The sequence below is a fragment of the Macrobrachium nipponense genome, chromosome 8 (assembly GCF_015104395.2).
Source record: "Macrobrachium nipponense isolate FS-2020 chromosome 8, ASM1510439v2, whole genome shotgun sequence".
In the NCBI taxonomy this organism is placed as follows: Eukaryota; Metazoa; Arthropoda; class Malacostraca; order Decapoda; family Palaemonidae; genus Macrobrachium; species Macrobrachium nipponense.
The window spans coordinates 48,259,543-48,282,285 of record NC_087203.1 but is presented as its reverse complement, the minus strand read 5'-3'; the positions used below and the strand labels follow the sequence as shown (position 1 = coordinate 48,282,285).

General features: G+C 42.9%; 1 protein-coding gene across 2 annotated transcripts in view; it reads left to right on the top strand.

Moving 5' to 3' along the window:
- Nucleotides 1-22,340, top strand: part of LOC135222764 (gastrula zinc finger protein XlCGF57.1-like) — a 147,613-nt gene extending 125,273 nt beyond the window's left edge. Inside the window, exons 2-3 of one of the 2 annotated variants that reach the window (XR_010316329.1) lie at nt 12,498-12,711; nt 21,831-22,340. Coding sequence is in view for 1 of the 2 variants with exons in the window: in XM_064261016.1 (XP_064117086.1) it covers nt 12,570-13,607 (1,038 nt within the window). In the remaining variant the exon portion in view is untranslated. Of the gene's footprint in view, nt 1-12,497; nt 13,686-21,830 lie in introns of those variants that run through there. The other variant, XM_064261016.1, reaches the window with a different exon arrangement.
- Nucleotides 22,341-22,743: the final 403 nt, after the last annotated feature.

The window sequence follows — 22,743 nt, the reverse complement described above, 5'->3', positions numbered from 1 at the left end:
CCGCCACAGGTGGGGGTTCAGCAATTGGGCACAGAGCATAGTGTCCCAAAGGATTAGGCTGGAGTTGGATCAAAGATCCTCTCCAATCAAATCATTTCATCAGATACCGTCAAAGGAATTTATAGATTACGCGGAAGAACTCCTTCAGAAAGGAGCTATTGCGAGAGTCAAACATCTAAAATTTCAAGGTCGCTTATTCAGCGTGCCAAGAAAGGCGTCAACAAAAAGAAGGGTAATCTTAGACTTGTCAAAGCTAAACTCTTTCATTCGCTGCGACAAGTTCAAGATGCTTACCCTCTCGCAAGTAAGGACCTTACTTCCGCGTGGAGCCGTCACATGCTCCATCGATCTTACAGACGCATACTATCATATCCCTATAGCCAGGCACTTCCGCCCATTCCTAGGATTCAGGCTAGGAAATCAGACATTCTCATTCAAAGTGATGCCCTTCGGTCTGAATGTAGCCCCCAGGGTATTCACAAAGATAGCAGAAGTGGTTGTACAACAATTGAGAGCTCAGGGAATCATGGTAGCGGCATACCTCGACGATTGGTTGATCTGGGCACCAACAGTCGAGGAATGTCTCAAAGCTACCAAAAAGGTAGTTCACTTTCTGGAACATCTGGGGTTCCAGATAAACAAAACGAAATCCAGACTGACTCCGGAATCTCGTTTTCAGTGGCTAGGAATCCAATGGGATCTGTCTTCCCACAATCTATCAATTCCAGTGGTCAAACGGAAGGAAATAGCAAAATCTGTCAGGCAATTTCTCAAATGCAAACAAACGTCAAGAAGAAACCAGGAGAGAATCCTAGGGTCTCTTCAGTTTGCTTCGGTAACAGATATCCTTCTGAAAGCAAGGCTGAAAGATATAAATCGAATTTGGCGGTCAAGAGCAAACTCCAAATATCGAGACAAGTTGTCAGTAATTCCACAGATCTCCGCAACCAACTACGGCCTTGGTCAAAAAGTAAAGAACTTAGCCAAGAAAGTACCCCTTCAATATCCCCTCCAGTGTTAACCATTCACACGGATGCATCCCTGTCCGGGTGGGGGGGTATACTCTCAGTTCAAACAGGTTCAGGGACTTGGTCAGTTCAATTTCGCCAGCTCCACATAAACGTGTTGGAAGCAATGGCAGTATTTCTTACTCTGAAGAGACTGCTTCCCCCGAAGAAGTCTCATCTAAGGCTAGTTTTGGACAGTGCAGTGGTAGTTCATTGCATCAACAGAGGAGGGTCCAAATCCAAGCATGTGAACCATGTCATGATAGCCATCTTTGCATTAGCAAACAAACACAAATGGCATCTGTCTGCCACTCACCTGGCAGGAGTAAGAAATGTGATAGCAGACGCCCTGTCCCCCGGTCAGTTCCTCTGGAATCAGAGTGGTCTCTGGACGTCGGGTCCATTCCAGTGGGTAAGCCGGAGAGTCCCAGGTCTCCAAGTGGATCTCTTCGCCTCACAAGCGAACCACAAGCTCCCTTGCTATGTGGCCCCCAACCTGGACCCTCTGGCTTATGCCACGGACGCCCTGTCGTTAGATTGGAATCAGTGGAGGAGGATTTATGTTTTTCCTCCAGTGAATCTTCTCTTGAAAGTCCTAGACAAACTAAGGTCTTTCAAAGGGATAGTAGCTCTGATTGCACCGGACTGGCCCAAGAGCAACTGGTATCCTCTTCTTTTGGAATTGGGTCTCCGACCTCAACGGATCCCCAATCCCAAACTCTCACAATCAGTACAAATGAGGACTGTGTTCGCTTCCTCAAGAACTCTCCAGACCCTAACTTTATGGACTTCATGAAGTTTGCGGCTAATAAAGATGCTGACATTGATCCACAGAATATTCTCTTCCTAGAATCAGATAAGAGAGAGTCAACCATAGACAATATGACTCAGCTGTTAAAAAATTAGCATCTTTCTTGAGAGAATCGAACACTACAACCATGACAGTTAATTTGGCTATATCCTTTTTCAGATCCTTGTTTGAAAAAGGTTTTAGCAGCTAGCACGATTACCACTCATAAATCGGCTTTGAAGAAAATCTTTCAAGTAGGTTTTTCAGATAGATTTGACTGAATCTTATTTCACATCTATCCCTAAAGCCTGTGCTAGACTTAGACCTTCTCAGAGGCCTACTACAGTTTCATGGTTCTTAAATGATGTCCTCAAACTAGCTTCAGATACTGACAACTCATCTTGTACATTCATAATGCTCCTGAGGAAGACATTATTCTTATTAAGCCTAGCCTCAGGAGCTAGAATTTCAGAACTGTCGGCTCTATCCCAGGGATGCGGGTCATGTGGAATTCCTCCCATCAGGAGAAGTTCTACTTGCTCCGGATCGTAGCTTTTTAGCCAAAAATGAAGATCCTCTTGCAAGGTGGGCTCCTTGGAAGGTTATCCCACTTCCACAGGATCCTTCTCTCTGCCCAGTATCAACTCTTAGAGCCTTTCTATCTCGTACTTCTTCTAGATCCTCAGGTGCTCTCTTCATGAGAGAAAAAGGTGGTACTTTATCAGTTAAAGGCATTAGACAGCAAATCCTTTACTTCATTAAACAAGCAACCCTGAGTCATTCCCAAGCAGCATGATATCAGGGAGTAGCCACCTCAATTAATTATTTCCAACATATGAACTTTGAGGATCTTAGAAAGTATACTGGATGGAAATCCCCGACAGTCTTTAAACGGCATTATTTAAAGTCCTTGGAATCTTTAAAGTTTTCAGCAGTAGCAGCGGGAAACATAGTTTCCCCTGATACTGTTTAGTAGTTGTAGTATAGATCCAGGTCTCCTTTCTACCTACATCAGCCAACATGCCTCACCCTATCGTCAGGCTACTCAAACATCATAGCCTTAGCCGTTGTATCATATAGTGGATTGTCCCTTATTTTTTTTGTCTAGGGACATCCACACTTGTACTGATAATGTACTTCAGTGTACCTACCCTTATTTATGCTAGGGTAGGACACAATATGTTTGTATATATTAATATTTTGTATTTATGATAAACTTCAGTCACAATGTGTTTGTATATATTTTGGAATATTTGTATTGATGATGGATTTCAGTGTACCTACCCTTATTTTTATGCTAGGGTAGGACACATGAGTTTGTATATTTTGTAATTTTGTTAAGTAAATCTCCCTTTTTCTTATTTTACATGCATCTCTGTAATTTACTGTAATTACCATTTAAGTACTTTAAGATTACTAACGTTCTATTATTTTACTGTTTAATATAAGTTAGTTTAAGTGCTTAATTTGTATGCTGTATTGATTTACTTATATTATATCCATCATTTTAAACTGTTTTTCATTGTTCCCTTTTTTCCCATCTTGTCTGTTTCTCTGGTACTCGTTTCATAGGCCGACACGAGCTGAGCCCAGAAAAGGGATTTTGTACGAAGGAAAAATCTATTTCTGGGTGATTGGCTCGTGTCGCCCTATGAAACCCCCCTTTTTTTTTTTTTATGGTTTGTTTTCCCCCCCTTGCAGGACAAGATGTATTTAACTGTTTTAATTAAGGATGACGCTAGGGGCGCTGCTGTCCGTGGCGTCCTCTAGTAGTAGTAGTAGAGGCTGCATCGCCCGTTGGTATCAGCTCTCTCTTGGGGGGATTCTGATAGGGAAGTTCTAATTGTGTTTGTCTCGTGGTAGTGTTCCACACTCGCCCCTATATCATACCGACACTTCTTTTTAAGAGTGAGCGAGTCAGTTTTACTGACATTTTCTTAATTTTGTTTTTCTCTGGTAATTTTAGGCTAATTTTACCTAGAAAGAATGATATTAAGGATACTTTCATAGGGCGACACGAGCCAATCACCAGAAATAGATTTTTCCTTCGTCAAAATCCCTTTTGCGCTATCATATATCGCATTATTTATATATGATAATGATAATTTTTTTTCACTTCTGATGGTTGCATACTAAACTTCAGCCAATGAAAAAAAGGGAGCCAAAAATGAACTCTTAATCTTGAAAACTAAGTGCGCTGTGATTTTTTGAAAAAATATTTTTTCCGCTTCCGCGCTCACTCCGAAACACCTCTGACACACGGGAGACAATTTTTATTTTACCGCTTCGGCGTTTAAGGTTAAGCAGTATCTTCTTGCCACTAAAGAGATTAGAAGCCAATCTTCTAAGCTCTGGACTTCGGTTCAGAATCCCTCTCGTCCTCTTTCTAAGAATGCTATACGTATCGTTCTTTATTAGAGAGCTTATCAGGGAAGCTCACTCGCAGTCCAAGAACGACAATCTTTCCGTTCTGAGAGTTAAAGCTCATGAAGTTAGAGCAGTGGCTACTTCTTTAGCATTTAGAAAGAATTTATCTCTAGCTACGATTCTTCAGAGTACGTTCTGGAGATCGAATTCGGTTTTTGCGAGCCATTATCTCAAAGAGATAGAAACGGTTTTCGAAAATTGCAGAACATTGGGTCCGGTGGCGGTTTCTGGCATGGTGTTGGGAGAAACGGCACAGGGGTCGTCACCTCTATGCTAACTTTTCGCCTTGAAATAGGTCGTTGAGTTCAAGGGAAGCTGGGGGTACTGAGTACCTGGGATACTCACCAGTCTGTTAGGTCAGATTTTAATAATGGTTGGGTATATATATGTTTTTAAATCTGTTGTTGGTGACAAATGTTTTGTATGATTGAATTGCTGGTCTTAGCCCAGGGCAAGGGCAATCTTTGTTGTTGCTATCCTCCGTCAGTCAGCCTTGACTCGCTTGCTACGGAAGGATTCCACTCCTGTAGAGGCTAACTTTGGTCAGATACCAATTCCTCTACAATAGTAAGAAGAGCACCGACCAGAGGCAGTAACAGTCTGCTGTAGCTCTCTTACAAGGTAAGGTACAACAGACACCTTGAGTGTTTACTAGTATTGTAGTAAATGTAACTCATTTAGAAATACTAGTGGTCCACTGAATCCCGTTCCCATCAATGTGTAATCAGCTGTATAATTGTTCGGTAAGACACTACAATAAAAATGAAATTTTCATTAGTAAAATGAAATTTTCATTAGTAAAATGAAGTTTTATACATTCAACTTACCCGTCAGATATATACTTAGCTATAGACTCCGTCGTCCCCGACAGAAATTCGAATTTCACGGCACACGCTGCTGGTAGGTCAGGTGATCTACAGCCCTGCCGCTGGGTGGCAGGAATAGGAACCATTACCGTTCTAGAACCAGATTTTCTCTGTCGCGGTAGTGTCAACATACGTTGTTGCTACCTCCTGACTTCATTTTCGTTTTTCATTGCCATCGATCTTCTGGGCTATCTTTTGCAGGGAAAAGTACTGGGTCTTTGGTTTGGCATTTACGCTTTTTTTTTTTTTTTTTATTAACTTTTTAATTGAATTTCACTTCGAAATTTCGAAGAATATATACGTAAACTACCGAATTTTTCAGTAGGACACTCACAGTTTCCAAGAAAGAGAATTATTAATATTTATTCATTAATACGTTTAATAAGGGTTAGAACTTTATTGATGAAATATAAAACTCTAATTTCCTACTTTAGGAAGCCAGAAAAGCATATAACTAGATATGCTTCCTTTAGAAGCTTTAATAGCTTTTGTGCTAACGAGCAGTTAGAGTATTAGCAGTACTAGTAGTTGTTGCATCCTCATCACCTTCTTACTCCACAGAAACCTACAAATTCATATTTGCAAATTTGAAGAAAATGGGAGTAGCTCAAAATGCAAGCTCTTTAAAAGGTAAGAAGTGAATATAGTGTTCCCATTGCAGTGGGTGTGTGTCTGATCGGCTCTGTCTCGCTCCCAGGCCTAGACCTCTTCCAAGCTCCCAAGCCCAGAGGAGAAGGAATGTCGAAAGCCGTACAGAGGTTTCAGAGAATCCCCACCGGTCAGGCGTCCCTTCGGCAGGTTCTGTAGAACGTCCCAGACTGCCAAGGATAGCCATTGGAAGGTATCCTAAAACAGTTGTGTGTTTTTCCTTTATTTACCTAAAACCTCCTTCCCCTCGGCGGATAAGGATGAGGAATATTCAGCGATGAAGATTCTTATGAAGATACAAGAACAAGTCTCATCATTGGTATGAATATTGAGAAAGGACGGTTTCCTTCCAATCAAGAGATCCCGTCCAGTGGACGTGCAGAGGAGGAAAACGGACCGATACGGACAGCTCCATCCAAGGCGCCTACCAGGCGCAAGAAACCAGCTGCAATTAGCCACCAGTCAGGCGCCAGGATCTCCAGCCTCATCAGATATGGAGATAGAAATTGACCAGGAAGCTCCTCTTTGGAGACTTTTCACAGGATCAGCTTTCTACTGACAGGGACTTAAGATGTCGCACAGACGGCCGTCGCCCTTGTCAGGGGGTTGCTGAGACTGTGGTGGGTCTTTCGCAAGCACGAACTTCTCCTGATAGGGACGATAGTTGTCGCACAGGCGGCCGTCATCCTTGTCAGGATGGTTCTGATGTGGATAGGGGCATGGTGCGGAATCAGCCCTCCCCTGGCAGGGACTCAAGATGTCGCACAGGCGGCCGTAGCCCTTGTCAGGTTAGAGCTGGGACTGCTGAAAGCCCTTCACCTTGCGAAAGGAGGCGCTCTCCTCCGGTTACTCATTCTTCTCCCAACTTGACTGGACAGGAAATGGAAGATATATCGGAATTGGAAGCCAATAAGGGGGGAGGTCTCTCAGTTTGTAAGACCTTGGCAACCCTTTTATTGAGAGAATTCGTTCATTAATAGTAAGAGGATATTAAAATCATCCTCCTTCTAAAATAATGCATCCAACTATTTCCAGGAAGAGTGGCAATCGTTTGGAAATTGGACAAGATTCGTACGAGCTCTCATTCATTGATTAGAGGCTCTTCCAGATAATGAGGCGTACAATACGGCCTTATCTCCAAGAGAATAAAAACTTGAGAGATTCTCTTTGATCCTCGGTGTTTCGTTTGGGATCTCCTTCGGCTAATACTAATTCGTTTTTATTGACTGAAAGAACGAAGAGAGTAAAATGTCCATTCTCTCTCAGCATCGGAGAGGAAAGAATGTAGTAAGAAAATTTGGTGTATACGACTACTGTATGGCAAGTCATATACGCATACTGTAGTTACCTTCGTGGTTCGCAATGGAATTATCTGTATCCTTACAGGAATTTCCTAGTAAGGACTACGCTTAAAGGGTTTGTTACGACAACACCTACTCAGCTGTTGTATTTAACGAAGGTTGTTTTGCTTAAATATGCATTATTGAGAGCTTCCTTAGGCTCGAGAATAATTTTATCATACTCCTTCATTGAATGGAGTAACTGGCAACTCAGGAAGAATGCAGCGAGGCAGCTAACGGGACTGCTGTCATTGTAAGCCAACACAGTACCATCTAGTTCTCGGTCGTGAGCAGTTGGTTACATCTCTCTCTCCTACGGGATCGAATGGTTAACCGTATATCCCCCCTACAATCATGGACTTAGCCTCGAATTGGGGGGATTTGTAGGCAAATATGAATAACATTGTCTTCGTTTTTCTAAGAAGTTTTCAATAAAAAGATCCCTTGTAACCTTTCGATACTGTTTACCGCAAGGTAACAGGATTATAGGAAAGAAATAGCAATATGATTCTAACGCAGCAGAGCAATATATTATATGATGCTCTCAGGCTTACGAAAGCATAGTCTTATTAGAAAACATTCTCAGTGAGAATATGGAGGAATTTGTTGGAAACCATTTTTCTTCGTGATAGAATTTTGTTTCCCTGAATGGGCTATATTAAGCCTATCAAGATCTTCCTACCAAGAAACGGAAATAATATTTGAGAGGTTGCCGGGTACCAGGACAGAGGTACAGATGTCCTGGCGCATATTCTAAAGAATCACACCAGAGGCAGAAACAAAAATAATGGACTTTGATAATTTTCTCGATATAGCGAGTTATTAATTTGAAGTGGTTCAGTAGCCTCTCTGACGCAGGCTCGGTAACGGCACAGTTCGTTCCTGATTTCGTTCCCCGTCTAACTTGAAGGGGGTTCGATCCCAAGGAGGGAAGAAATGATTTAAATCAATTATGCCATTTCCACAGCTCTCTCATATTTCAAGAAGCATTGAGAATCTCTTTTTTCGCCCCTGTTCACGTTAACAAGAGAGAACCTGTTTGGAACACGGACACGGAACTTAACGATCCTGAAGAGGTTCGCTGCACGATGTTGCACGTCCGTGAGAATCTTCTCGATCGACGATAATAACTATTAACGTCTGTATAAGCTGAGTTCGAAAGAGAGTTGTGGAAACCTGCGATACGTCTTCTTCATAGATCTTTTCGCAAAGTTGAAGACAAAGAGACTTCCTCTAGACTGTTTCCTTATCCTCGAACTAAGAGAGGTAGCAATATACGCCATCCTTTACTTTGAAAGGGAAATAAACATTAGTAATTTTTTTTTCTTCAATATATAAATTCTTAATGGACGCATTAAGATATTTACTGGCGTCAGAGGAAGAGAGGATGATGCCTTTAGCCCCATTTTTGCCTTCGGGAAGCTGGATTCACAGAGGTCCCGTCCTTCTTACAGCACTTTTATAAAGGCTTTCACAAGAGAGGGCGGTCTACTCTATCAGCCTCTCACTTAGAAAGGGGACCTCAAAACTTCTACACTCTGAGTCTGTCTGCGTGCAGACTGACAAGAAGTTATAGGGATGAGAGGATTTTGCAAGGTGAATGACAAGTGTCATAGAAAAGACATAGAAGTGCCGCAGATCGTGCTGGATTGAATGAGGAAACTGTCCTCTTCCGATACCTCTGTGACCCACGTAGCGGTTTTTCTTCCTTTTCTGAGAGAAGAATCACCTTTGTATTTATATCTGCTATCACAGATTACAGTAGCAGGCTATACTCTGTCTTTACAAAGGAACTGGAAGATAAGAGAGGACCAAGTTCTCGGGATCTTACACGATACCTCAAGACAACCAACTGTAGGATATCATGTACTTCGAGTTGGGATCTATTCGTGGCCCGCAGAGTCCTTGTTCCGACAAGTTGGAACCTCTCTTCATCAAGCTTCTTTTAAAAATTTTTATGAAGGAATTCATTTTTTCTCTTGACCTTACCAACTACCAAGAGAACAAGTGAATTTTTGTGTTTTGGAATCTCGCATCAGATTCAATGGAGACTCGGCGATTGGTTCTTTCCAGCATACTATGTCTGGCAAAGAACTAAAACCCTTCTAATCCTGGCTCAGAGCTTTGAAGTCAAGGGGCTTTCCCAATTGATAAGGGAAGAAATAGAAGGGTCTATTTGCCCAGGCAGAGTACGTAAGTTTTATCTTCAGCAGAAGAATTGGCTTAACTTTACCTACAGAGTTGTTGGGATGCGATGAGGGCTCTAAACGCTTCCCAGAAGGTACTCAGAAGGACACGATAAGAGCTAAGAAAGCCTGGGCTCGCCCACTTTCGGCTCAGAGTCTCCTTTGACTTCCAGGCTCCTTCCCCTCCTTCGGACAAGGAGAGGGAAGTTTCTGCAACAAGAAACCTCATCAACAGGTAGGAATAGATCTCATTTGCAACGGAAGTACTCACGAAGGATCCTCGGAGGAGGAAGACTCTTCGCTCTTGTCCTGTTTAGATATCCTATCTTCTACTGGATGTAACTGGCTACAAACGCCTCCCCTCGTCAGAGGCCAGAGGCTCAAGGTGGAAGAGTTCCTTCCACCCTTCTCCTGTCTCCTGATAAACTATTGTGGTTTGTTCAGGATCCTCGGGCAACGTAGCGCCAGCTAGGCGCCAAATGCCAAACAGGCGAGAAACGCCAGAGGCAGACAGCTCGAATAACGCTTTTTTGTCTGAGGCGTAGAAGGAGCGGGCCTCCAACCTGGCGCAAATGAGGCGAACAGATCGGACAGATGAGAGTGTCCGGTGTGAACATCGCCAGCCAACCTCGAGACTCCAGCCAAGCTAGAAGCTCCAGCTAAGGGGGAGGACCTAGCCGGGCGCCAGGTGTCAGAAGCACCAGCCAGGCGCCAGGCACCAAAAAGTGCCAGCCAGGAGCCAGGCACCAGAAACGCCAGCCAAGAGTAATGCGCCAGCCAGGCGCGAGGCGCTACCCAGGCGCTAGGCGCCAATCAGGCGCAAGGCGCCAGCCAGGCTCTAGGTGCCAGCCAGGCTCTAGGCGCCAGCCAGGCGCGAGGAGCCTGCCAGGCGCGAGGCGCCAGCCAGGCGAGAAGCTCCAGCTAGGCGCTAGGCGCCAGCCAGGCGCGAGGCGCCAGCCAGGCTCTAGGCGCCAGCCAGGCGCAAGGAGCCTGCCAGGCGCGAGGCGCCAGCCAGGCGAGAGGCTCCAGCTAGGCGCTAGGCGCCAACCAGGCGCAAGGCGCCAGCCAGGCGCGAGGCACCAAATCAGGCGCAAAGCGCCAGCCAGGCGCAAGGTGCCTTCCAGGCGCTAAGCCCCAGCCAGGCTTCATCCAGAAGAGATCTGTATCAAAGAACGCCCTGGTCTTCTTTGAGACAGTGTGATCTCCATAGCACTTGATAAGGGCCTTGATGATTCCTCCAAACAGCTGAGAATTAAAAACGCAGGAAGTGCGAGCTTTTGCGAATTCTTGTTCTTTCCATAACAGTATGTCATAAAGGACATATTAGCTGTCACATAAGGGAGATGCAACTCTGCATTGACTTCCCATCACCAGAAGGATGTCAAGATAACCTACAAGAGATCCTTCTCTCTTGGTTGATACGTGTCTGCGGATACGTTGCTGGGATAGGGAGCCGATACTGATCCTTAACTAGTGAGTTAAATTTTATTTAACGTCGTGTTTTTCTTTGGGTTGTTTGAAAGGAGTTTGGGGATAACTCTTTTCAAATTAAGCACTAACCCTCGTGTTAGGATCAGGTGATCGGGATCGGTGTTGTGCTCCTTAATTTTGCCACTAGGCATAGGTGTACAGTGGTCCCCCCGTATTCGCGGGGGATGCGTACCAGACCCCCCCCCGCGAATAGTTAGAATCCGTGAATGTTTGGAACCCCTATAAAAAGGCTAAAAACAGCCTATTTTGTTAGTTAAAACTTAAGAAAAGCCACTAAAAATTTTCATACTTGGTTTTTATAATAGTTTTATCACAAAAAGTGCATTTTATGATGAAATTTATAACAAAAACCAGGAATTTGTGGATATTTCTCATAGAAAAATACCGCGAATGCGCAAATTTTCAGCGAATAATGCAGGGAAAGGTTCCCGAGAGAAATCCGCGAATGCGTGAGTCCGCGAATCCGGAGAACGCGAATACGGGGGGTCCACTGTATTGTCATGTAAGTGGATAAGACCCCATTGACAAAGGCCATCAGGCTCTGTTGAGTAAGTGGATAAGACCCCATTGACAGACCCACAAGAACTCTTAGCCATAGGTCACATCCTCACTGAGGCTCTTGAGGCGAAGTAGATTCCTAGGCATTAGCCTTGGAATCTTCCGCCTAAACAAGTAGGAACCAAGGTTTTATTTATTTATTACCTACAACGTATGTTGTTTACCTGTCTATTCAGTAATTAGCTGTCTCTTACCCTCCTCCAATGGTGTGAATCAGCTAAGTATATATCTGACAGGTAAGTTGAATGTATAAGAATTATATTGTTATGATACAATAAAGTTTTATACATACTTACTTGGCAGATATATACAATTAATTGCCCACCCAACCTCCCCTCAGGAGACAGGTGGAAGAGAAAATCTGGTTCTAGAACGGTAATGGTTCCTATTCCTGCCACCCAGTGGCAGGGCGGTAGATCACCTGACCTACCTGTAGCGTGTGCCACGAAATTCGAATTTCTGTCGGGGACGACGGAGTCTATAGCTAAGTATATATCTGCTAGGTAAGTATGTATAAAACTTTATTGTATCATATGTATCATAACAATATCATTTTTCATGATAAAATAAATTTTTGAACATACTCACCTGGTAGTTATATATAATTTAATTCCCACCCTCCTCCCTTTTAGAGACTATGGGCATGGAAGATCTGAGGAATAGTTGGAATGGTTCCAGGTACCTGGGCAGAGGTCGCACAGGTGGTACACCTGACTACCCAATCGGCGATGGCCGCGAGTTTTGAAATTCTGCCGTGACGTCAGGGACGTAAGCTATATATATAACTAACTCCCAGGTGAGTATGTTAAAAAATTTATTTTATCATGAAAATAACATGTTAAGGACCTCAGGTTTGTATAATTAGGAAAAATACAATTTACTTTAAGAAATTGTGATATTTGTAATACTCCCAGCTCATGAAGGAAAGATACTGTTCATTTGATTGTCAAATTTAGAGTAAGTCAGGAATTTGTGGTAAAGCAGAATCTAGTAGAATTGTCGACCAACTTTAGCCTGAATAAATTTGTTGATTCTGAACAGATCTAAGGACGCTGTTTTATTGCTTCTTCTGAGACATTGTGTCCAGATGATCATTGCATTGTGATATTTGATTTTCCAGAGGATGCTTATTTTAGAGTTGTTATTCAGAACATGTTTTTCTTAGATTGCTTATTTTATTTCAGATTATTCCAAACAGGAAAATTACTTCAGTTCCTAACCAGGACTGAGTATTGCACAGAGAACATCCTGTGAAAATGGAAGCTGAAAAATCGTCCTCATTGTTGTTGCTCAAAGAAAAGGAGAATTTGGAGGAGGGTCTAACTGAAATCACAGGGGAAGGCTCTTCGTTTGCAGACCCCTTCTTAGAAGTCAAGGCAGAACCAGAATTTTTTGACGGTGAGGAATTGGATGTGAACTGTTTATCCCAATCTATAAAGTATGAAGAGGAGGACAGCTCTCCAAGCTGTGATGATGGAAGTGGAAAGAAGAAGATATGTATGGCAGAAGAAAATAGACATTTGGGTAGAAAAATCATAGCAGGGAAGCAAATAAGTTGTGCTGAATGCCAAAGGACATTTCCAAAGATGTCCCAATTGAAATCCCACATGAGAACTCATACAGGAGAGAAACCACATACTTGCTCTATATGTCAAAGAAGTTTTTCTCATTTATCTCATCTCAAGTGTCATATGAGAACTCATACAGGAGAGAAACCATATATTTGTTCTATATGTCAAAGAAGCTTTTCTCAATCAACATATCTCAAATCTCACATGAGAACTCATACAGGAGGGAAACCATATACTTGCTCTATATGTCAAAAAAGTTTTTCTCTTCAATGTAATCTCCAAAGACACATGAGAATTCATACGGGAGAGAAACCATTCACTTGCCCTGTATGTCAAAAAAGTTTTTATCAATCAGGTGATCTCAAAACACACATGAGAACTCATACAAGAGAGAAACCATACACTTGCTCTATATGTCAAAGTAGTTTTTCTGTTCAAAGTAGTCTCCAAAGTCACATGAGAACTCATACAGGAGAGAAACCATTCACTTGCTCTGTATGTCAAAGAAGTTTTTCTCGCCCAGCTCATCTCAAAATACACACAAGAACTCATACAGGAGAGAAACCATTCACTTGCCCTATATGTCAAAAAAGTTTTTATCAATCAGGTGATCTCCAAAGACACACGAGAACTCATACAGGAGAGAAACCATACACTTGCTCTATATGTCAAAAAAGTTTTTCTCATCATAGTCATCTCAAAAGACACAAGAATTTACACTAGACAGAAACTGTTTACTTGATCTCTGTTCAAGTAGTTTCACATAAGTGACTTACCAAACAATTACATTAGCTGTACGCTTTCCTGACGGTGGTAGCGCCATTGTTCGTGTAGTTGATACAGATCCCGCCAACTTTCGGGAATACCTGGTACTGCTGAGCTTAAGACTTCAATTTGTTTTCTGCCGGCCACGGGGTAACACTGGTGGGTTGTGTTGCAGTCGACTTTTGTCGCCATTGTGGATTTTTTATTTTCTTTTTGGGGATGATGTACAATTTCTTGGTTGGCTGTTTTCTTCATCAGTTAGCTGCCTAGTTATTAACGAATTATTACGAAGATGTCTGATGCTAGTTCTTCTTCAGTTAGGTTTTGCAGCAGTGGTTGCAAAACTAGATTAGCTAAACTATGTTACGATCCGCACTCCAAATGTGTTAAATGTAGGGGTCAGTGCTGTTGCAAGGAATTAACTTGTGATGAGTGCCGTAGTTTAGATGAACAAGGTTGTAAGACTTTTCAAGCTCATTTGGTTAAGATGGACAAAGATAGGAAAAGGAAAGCAGCTCTTAGAGCGGGTAGTAAAACTAGAGTAGAGACAACTCCCATGCCTTCAGAGGCAAACAAACCGTCACTAACTTCTCCACTTTTATTGAATATTTCACCAATTGATAGTCCTCCAACTTCAGTACCAATTACTCCAGACCAGGTATCCCATGTTTCCGATCCCAACACCATTTCCTTGTTAGGGTCCAAGATGGACAAGAATTGAGTTTTTTAGCAAAATCCTTATGGATTTGGGTATGTCGTTTCGTGCGTTCATAGAGAAGTCAAGTAAAAAGGCCAGTGTTAGGCCAAGTGTCAGTGTCGTGTCCGAGGAGGCGGCTGTCCGTTCCCCCTGTTCTCCTAGACAAAGGTCACTGTCATACTCCCCAGCTCCCGGGAGAAGACATACCGGAGGTCAAAGGGAGACTGGGGGAGTTTGCCCACGGTTAGTCGACTCGCAAGTGTCCAGAAAACGCCGCTGGAAAGGTGTAGATATCAGTGACGCGCAGTTGTCGTCTGACTCGGAAGTGCAGTCGCCTGTGTCGAGGCGAAAAGTGTGGTGTGATTTAGTGTTGCGTCCGTTGAAGAGACATGCCCAGCGTACGAGAGGGATGTCGCCGCCTGTTAAGAAATCCAAGGAGCACTGGAGTCCACAACCTTCCTGCAGTTTCGCACCGGACCAGTTTTTCCGGGAAGATCATCAGTCCTCTTCGGATAGCGTAACTATGGACGGAGTGAGACGCTCACTTGCGTCACAACGCTCGCACGCTTGCGAGACTGCCTCGCCTCGTTTTGTATCGATAGCTCATTCGCCTCAAGGAGTTTCGACTTGTTCGCCCCATTCGTCTCGAACTGTTTCGATTCGTTCGCCTCGAGCTGCTTCGACTCGCTCGCCTCATACGTCTCGAGCTGTTTCGACTCATGTGCCTCATTCGCCTCAAGCTGCTTCGACTCGTTCGCCTCATACGTCTCGAGCTGTTTCGACTCGTATGCCACATTCGCCTCTAACTGCTTCGACTCGTTCGCCTCATACGTCTCGTGTTGTTTCGACTCCCAATCGTTCGTTTTCGAAGAAGAGCCATACGACAACCACGACTTCGTCTTCGCCTAAGGATGATGTGAAGGCCAAACCTTTGCTAGAGGATTCCGCTTTGGGTTCCTTTAATCATCAACTTCAAAAATTGATGGTCATTTTAAAGAAGACAACGAGCCAGACGGAAGAGGAAGACAGGGTATCGGCCGTCCTGTTGGAAGAGGAAACTCAAGACTAGGATGCGAAGCCCTCTTCTGCTTATTCTAGTCTGTTAAGGTTTCTTTTACAGACTTATCTGGATTTTTTTTTAACCTGCTTTGCCTTCTTCACCTCTGTTGATGTTTGTGAAGGATAGGAGATCAGCGCCTTCGGGGTTACCGAAATTAGTTCTTTCTCAGTCCTCGAAGAAAGCACTAAAGGAAGTAGAAGAGTGGCTTGCTAAGAAGAGGGAGTCAGGCAAGGCTTCGTTCGCTTTTCCTCCATCGAAGCTGCAGAATAAAACCTACAGGTTTTATGCGACAGGAGAAGTTCCTTCTTTGGGAGTTTCTGCCTCCTCCCAAGGAGACTTCTCCGGTCTTGTGGACTCATGCAGAACAGCAGCGCTCTCGGCTGCAAAAGTGTTTTTCTCTTCACCCGAGTTGGATCACCTAGTGAAGAACGTGTACAAGTTGATCGAAGTCTTCAGTTTTCTGGATTGGACTATTGCAGCGTTAGCCAGAAAAATTGAAGATTGCCAGTCTCTAGATGAGGATGTTTCTGTCGACTGGCTCAATGTGTTGTCCTGTGCGGACAGGGGCAGTGAGAGATGGTTCAGGGGAATTGGCCACCCTATTCACTATGGGAGTACTAAAGAAGAGGGAACGGTGGTGCTCCTTCACATTTCAAGGAGTAACTTCTAGCCAAAAATCGGCTTTGTTGTTCTCCCCGCTGAGTAAATCTCACCTGTTTCCAGAAGAAACCATTAAACATGTGCTGTCGGACCTCGAGAAAAAGTCCACCAATGATCTTCTCTTTCAGTCAGCGAGAAGACCTAAGGTACCTCCAGCGACAGGAGCCAAAGCTTCTCCTCTTCAAAAACATCCCTTTTGAGGAGGTAAATCGAGGTGGCAGCAGAGACCAAGAACAAATCTACAAACCACCTCCAAGTCTACCAAGAAACCTTCCTTTAAGACAGAGAAATGATCGGAAGGTCCTTCACACACCCGTTAGGGCAAGACTCCACGACTACTGGGAGGAATGGAGTCGAAGAGGAGCAGAATAGTGGGTAATTCAGGTGCTTCGAGAGGGATATGTGATCCCTTTTACGCAGGATCCACCACTGTACAATACACCTGTCTGTTTGACAGCATACTCGACAGGATTAACAAGAGCTTTGTCTTTAGCCAAAGAAGTAGAAGGGCTCATCAACAAAGAGGCCATAGAGGAAGTAACAGATACGAACTCCCCAGGGTTTTACAACAGGCTCTTCGTAGTCCCCAAGGCATCAGGGGGATGGAGACCTGTGTTGGACGTAAGCGCTCTGAACCTCTTCGTCCGGAAGACGAAATTCCGAATGGAAACCAGTCGATCGGTAATGTCAGCCATCCAACCGGATGGTATCTCTCGACATGAAGGATGCATACTTCCATGTCCCCATCCATCAGGACTCCAGGAAGTTCCTGAGATTCGTCTTCAAGAAGAGAGTCTTCTATCAACCGCCCCTCAAGTATTTACTCAGATTCTCGCTCCTCTGGGAAAGTGGCTGCATTTTATGGGATCAACACAGCTTTTTACTTAGACGACTGGCTCCTGAGAGCCAGATCCAGATGTCAGTGTGTGAAGGACTTGGAGAAGACACTGACTTTGACACAACAATTGGGTATCATAGTAAACACGGAGAAGTCCCAATTGATTCCAACTCGGAGGATTCTCTATTTAGGGATGATACTAGACTCTCTAGCTTTTCGGGTTTTTCTCTCCCCGAAGAGGATAGAGTCCTGCCTGTCAACAGTCCAGCAATTTCTGGTTCGCCTGTCCTGCTCAGCACTCGAATGGATGAGCCTACTCGGGACCCTGGCTTCATTGGAGAGTTTTGTCAGGTTAGGACGCCTACACATGAGGCCGCTTCAGTTCTTCCTGAAAGCAAATTGGTCTCGGAAGACACAGTCGGACTCACTAGTTTTCCCCCTGATGGAAGAGATAAATATGGATCTTTGTTGGTGGCTTTTGCGGGAAAGATTGCAAGAAGGAATCTCCCTAGTTGTGTTGAACCCCGACCTGCAGTTCTTCTCAGACGCCTCAGACAGCGGATGGGGAGCCCTCCTAGGAGACAAGAGAGTGTCAGGTCTGTGGACAGAACGAGAAAAGACCTTACACATCAATGCGAAGGAATTGAAGGCCATCCTCTTAGGGCTATAAGCGTTCGACCATTTAGTCACTTGAAGAAACGTAGCGGTCTACTCGGACAACACCACAGCGTTGTCATATGTACGGAAGCAGGGAGGCACCCACTCGTTCTCTCTCAACGAGATAGCCGTAGATCTCCTCACCTGGACGAACGAGAAGAGGATCACCCTTTTTCCAAGATCCGTGCAAGGGAGAATGAACGTACTAGCAGACGAACTGAGTCGGGTAAATCAGGTGTTACCAACAGAATGGACCCTGAACGAGAGTGTGTCAGGACCTCTGGAAGCTTTGGGGAAGACCATCAATAGATCTGTTCGCCACATCGAGGAACAATCGCCTTCCCATTTTTTGTTCTCCGATTCCAGAACCACTAGCGTGGAGAACAGATGCGATGCTGCTAGATTGGACAGGACTGAACGTTTACGCTTTTCCTCCCTTCGGGATGATAAGAGAGGTCTTAAACAAGCTTCAATCACACCAGAATGTGACAATGACCCTAGTGGTGCCATTCTGGCCCAGGAAAGAGTGGTTCCCAGACCTTCTCAATCCGCTGGTGGATTTTCCCAGACTACTTCCACAAAATCCATCGCTTCTCAAACAACCCCATTTCAACCGATATCACCAAGGGTTGTCCGCTCTGGCCCTGACAGGATTCAGACTGTCAGGAACCTGGTCAGAGCAAAGGGTTTTTGTGTGGTGTGCAGCGGCTATTGCTAGCTGCAGAAGTTCTTCTGCCAAGCTCTACCAGTCCAAGTGGAGAGTTTTTAGGTCATCATGCAGACGACATAGCATCTCTTCTTCTGAGACATCTATAACAGAAATTGCAGAATTTTTTTTATTTCTGAGGGACACCAAGAAGTTGGCCACTTCAACTATTAAAGGATATAGGGCCATGCTTTCATCGGTTTTCAAGCATAGAGGCCTCGACATTTCATCAAATCAGGACATCAGTGACCTGATCAGATCCTTTAGTTCCTCCAAGATTTTCAAGCCTGTAGAAGTGGAATGGAACTTGGATATAGTTTTAAGGTGGCTCAACGGCCCCCAATTCGAACCATTGAATTCTGCAACCTTGAGGGACGTAACTAGGAAGACACTATTCCTAGTTGCCTTAGCCACAGCGGGAAGAGTAAGCGAGTTGCAGGCGATGAGTAAGGAAGTGGGTTTCACCCAGTGCAATGCAGTTTGCTCTTATGTAACAGATTTTCTTGCTAAAAATGAGGATCCTTCGAATCCTTGGCCCTATTCTTTCAAGATAAAGAACCTAACGGACTTAGTCGGGTCAGAGCCATCAGACACTACCTGACTAGGACAGAAACTGTGAGAGGAGAGTCGAACCGACTCTGGTGCTCGGTGAAAGACCCGTCTCGGCCTCTTTCAAAGAATGCAATGTCCTTTTTCCTGAGGAGTTTGATCCGAGAAGCGCATGCTCAAACTCAGGAACATTCTCTTAGGGTGCTGAAAGTGAAGACGCATGAGATTCGTGCAGTAGCTATGTCATTGGCTTCCAGACAGAATATGTCTCTATCCTCCATTATGCAAACTACATTCTGGAGGTCAAAATCGGTGTTTGCATCTCACTATTTGAAGGAGGTAGAAACTACAGGTAGTATCCTACTTACAACCAAGTTTGGTTCCGACCCACTGGTTGTAAGTCAGAATGGATGTAAGTCGAACCTTAGAAAGTGGCCAACATACTGGGTAGGGTATACTATCAAACCTTTGCTATATAAAAGTGCCTACTTAGTACTGTAATATAATGTACAATCATTATTTCAATCTTTTTACCATAATGTACTTCTACTAATACATTTTAATCATTTATGTAATAGTATATATTACGTACAATCAGGCATTGAGTTACAATGGGGTTAGGTTCTTGCATGCATGTCAGAAGTCGATTCTTACGTAAATTGGTTTGCAATTCAGTCTACAGTACAGTTAATACCAAATGATGCTGCAGATAGGGCAGGGTAACTCAAACTGATGCTGCCTGAGTGATGAGAGTTCTCATGCCTGAGTGATAAGAGTTCTCATGAGATGGCGCAGTGCCAAGTAACTCAAAGGTCAATTGTCTGAAGTAAGGTTGTAAGTACGAGTGGTCGTATGTCGAGTAGGTTGTAAGTCGGATAATACCTGTACTTAGGAAAACTGCTTTAGATTGGGACCGTTGTCAGTAGCGGGAATGGTGTTGGGAGAGGAAGCATAGGGGACTCGGTTTTTTCCCTCTACTATCTCCTCGCCTTGAATTTGAGGTTTTTTGAGTTTGTGGGAAGCCTGGGGGTACATGTACCTGAAGTACCCACCAGTCCTTATATCTGGTTTAGGGTACCATATGGTTTTTAGTGTAGGTGATGGTTTTTTGTATGGTTTTTATCTGTTTTTTTTGCCCAGGGCAAGGGCAAATCATTGTTGTTTTTTGTCAGTCATCGGTGAACCTCCATGATTGCAAAAATCCCACCATTAGTAGGGACAACCCTGGCCTTTACTGCCACGCCTCCTACATGTGATGAGAGCGCCAACCAGAGGCAGTATCTACCTGTAGCTGCTCTCTCACAAGGTAAGGTACTGCAGACATTATACATAATGTGAGCACATGACTTATTTTTATTCAGAAAGGTGTCCATATACCCACCCTCCGGGTAATGTGGAGTCAGCTAATGTAATTGTTTGGTAAGTCACTTATGTGAAAATGATATTTTAATGATAAAATAATGTTTCACATATACTTACCAAACAGTTACATAATCAGAGCCCTCCCTCCTCCCCACAGATGGACGTTGCGGCTCAACGAATTGAAGTCTTAAGCTCAGCAGTACCAGGTATTCCCGAAAGTGGGCGAGATCTGTATCACCTATACGAACAATGGCGCTACCGCCGCCAGGAATTTGAATTTTCGACTTCCAGGTAAGAAAGCGTACAGCTAATGTAATTGTATGGTAAGTATATGTGAAACCTTATTTTATCATTAAAATATAATTTTTTATTACATTATTTTATTTAACTTGACTATTGTGTCTGTCTATCATCAAACCTCGCAACTCAATTTTCGACCTGTTCCCTTCGTCCGATGGACTTGAAATTTTGTCTGATCACTCGATCCCAGTGACAATACGACCTTACAGGATCAGTAGGTCAGGAGTGACCTCTAGTGACCCTACAGTGACCTCTCCCAGTATCTCCTCAGGATTTGTATGAAAGTTTTCTTCGGATTTTTCACAGCTTCTTTGACTCGGTAGAATCTGCCTTATAGGTAACTTCTTTCCCCTCCCTTCCTTTCCCTTCTTTCTTCCCCCTTCGCTCTTCCATCCCCTCCCCTTCTCTACAAGAAATATATTTTTTCTATTTCTTGTAGCATTTCCCTCCATGTTTGGGGCTCACGCTTTTATTTTTGTAGACATGATTAATAGAGAGAAAATCCTGGTGCGTTTAAAAAAATTATTTTTTTTATTTTTAGTACGTTGTAATAAAAGCAATTTTTAAAAATCTGAAATTGTCAAAGGACATAATGGAAATCATTGTAGAGAGAGCGAGGACATTCTCCAGTCCTTATGTAAAAAATGTCAGACATTTTCAAGTGCTTTGAGATGAATCATAAAAATTCATAATATTTAGGTGGCAATTAAATGTACCGGTTCCCATAAAGGTTTTTAGTGTTCCTCTTGAGGACCCATATTGGAGAGAAGCCGTTCATGTCTCCTGCATGGTAAAGGAGACATTTTGAATCAAGGTGTCTCGAAAGTTGTGAGAAAACTCATGCTTGAAAGAAGTCATATCCTTTATATACACTTGGGTTCTCAAGAAGTTTTTTTTTTTTTTTTTTTTTTTTTTTTTTTTTTTTTTTTCTTCTTCTTCTTCTTCATCAGGTCCATCTTAAAATGAATGTGTTCGCTGAGAAGAAAGACGTCATTCTTTCACATGTATTAAAACGGTTTTTCTCTCGTAGAGTCATAAGATATGTGAGCACTCATGGAGGATAGATATTGTTCTTTTACACTGCGTGTTATATTTTTGTCTTGTAATCTATAAATCACAGTCATTGGTTCTGAATGCCAGACTAGTGTCTTTCAGGTGTCAAAATGCACAAGCAAAGTCACTCATCAGAGAGGATGTTCAGTTGCGCTGACAGATTTGTTAATGTTTTGCACCCCAAAGCAAGTTGCATTTGATGTGGAGATAATTATTATGAACTTGTCTGCAAAATATATTAAAAAAAGCAGCTGCAACCTAAAGGAATATAATAAGAAAAACCATATTTATATTTTAAGTTCATTACCATCATCATTGCCATTAATCAAAGAAGAGAAGTAGAATTAGGAGGAGGGTCTCACTGAAAATGCAGGCGAATGTTCTTCATTTGCAGATTCTTACTTAGAAGTGAAGGCAGAGCCAAAGTATTTTGGCCAGAGTGAATTTGATGCGAAATGGTTTTATAACCTTTAGGTATTCAAAGTAAAATAAATTACTTTTAGTTTTTTCTTACAATTGTTCTCTTGTTCTCATTGATCAATGTACAGTACTTGGTTAAGAAGTTTTCCTGTGATGTCTCCACTTTTCTGGTTCCTGTGTACTTTTTGTATGGTTTCCAAATAAAGAATTAGTATTGTTTTTGGCTGACATGAAGTTTTCTGCCTTTTGTTATTCAGCATTGTGCATGTATGCACTTTTATATGTAGTTGTCAGCTTGAATATTTTTACAAATGTCATTTTTAGTGGAAATAAAAAGATTGATTTCTTCATTACACATCAATGAAATTTAGGTGCAGTATTTTTTTTTTTTCATTCTATATGTTCTTGGTTTTAATCTTCTACAAAAAATGTGATACTGCATTAGTAAGTAAATCCTAATGCCTTGTATTCAGTCACTAAATACAGTGGACTGTATTATTTTGTTTTAGGTTAACCAGTCAGAAGTGTTGAGACTACTTGTTTTGTAAATGACTAAAGTAATGTATTGTTCTGATAAGATTAAACCTCTTTTTTTTAATTTTATTTCAATTTTATTGATAAAAATTAGAAATGGTTTATTCATAAATAAAATCTTTCATTTGACCCCATTAAAACTTCAATAATCTCTGTATAGTATTATACCCTGCCAAAAGTGAATGAATGCACCCCAATGTGGTCTGAATGCACCGAGTCTCTGGTCCCAGTGCACCTCTTTCCAATTGAAGTGCATCT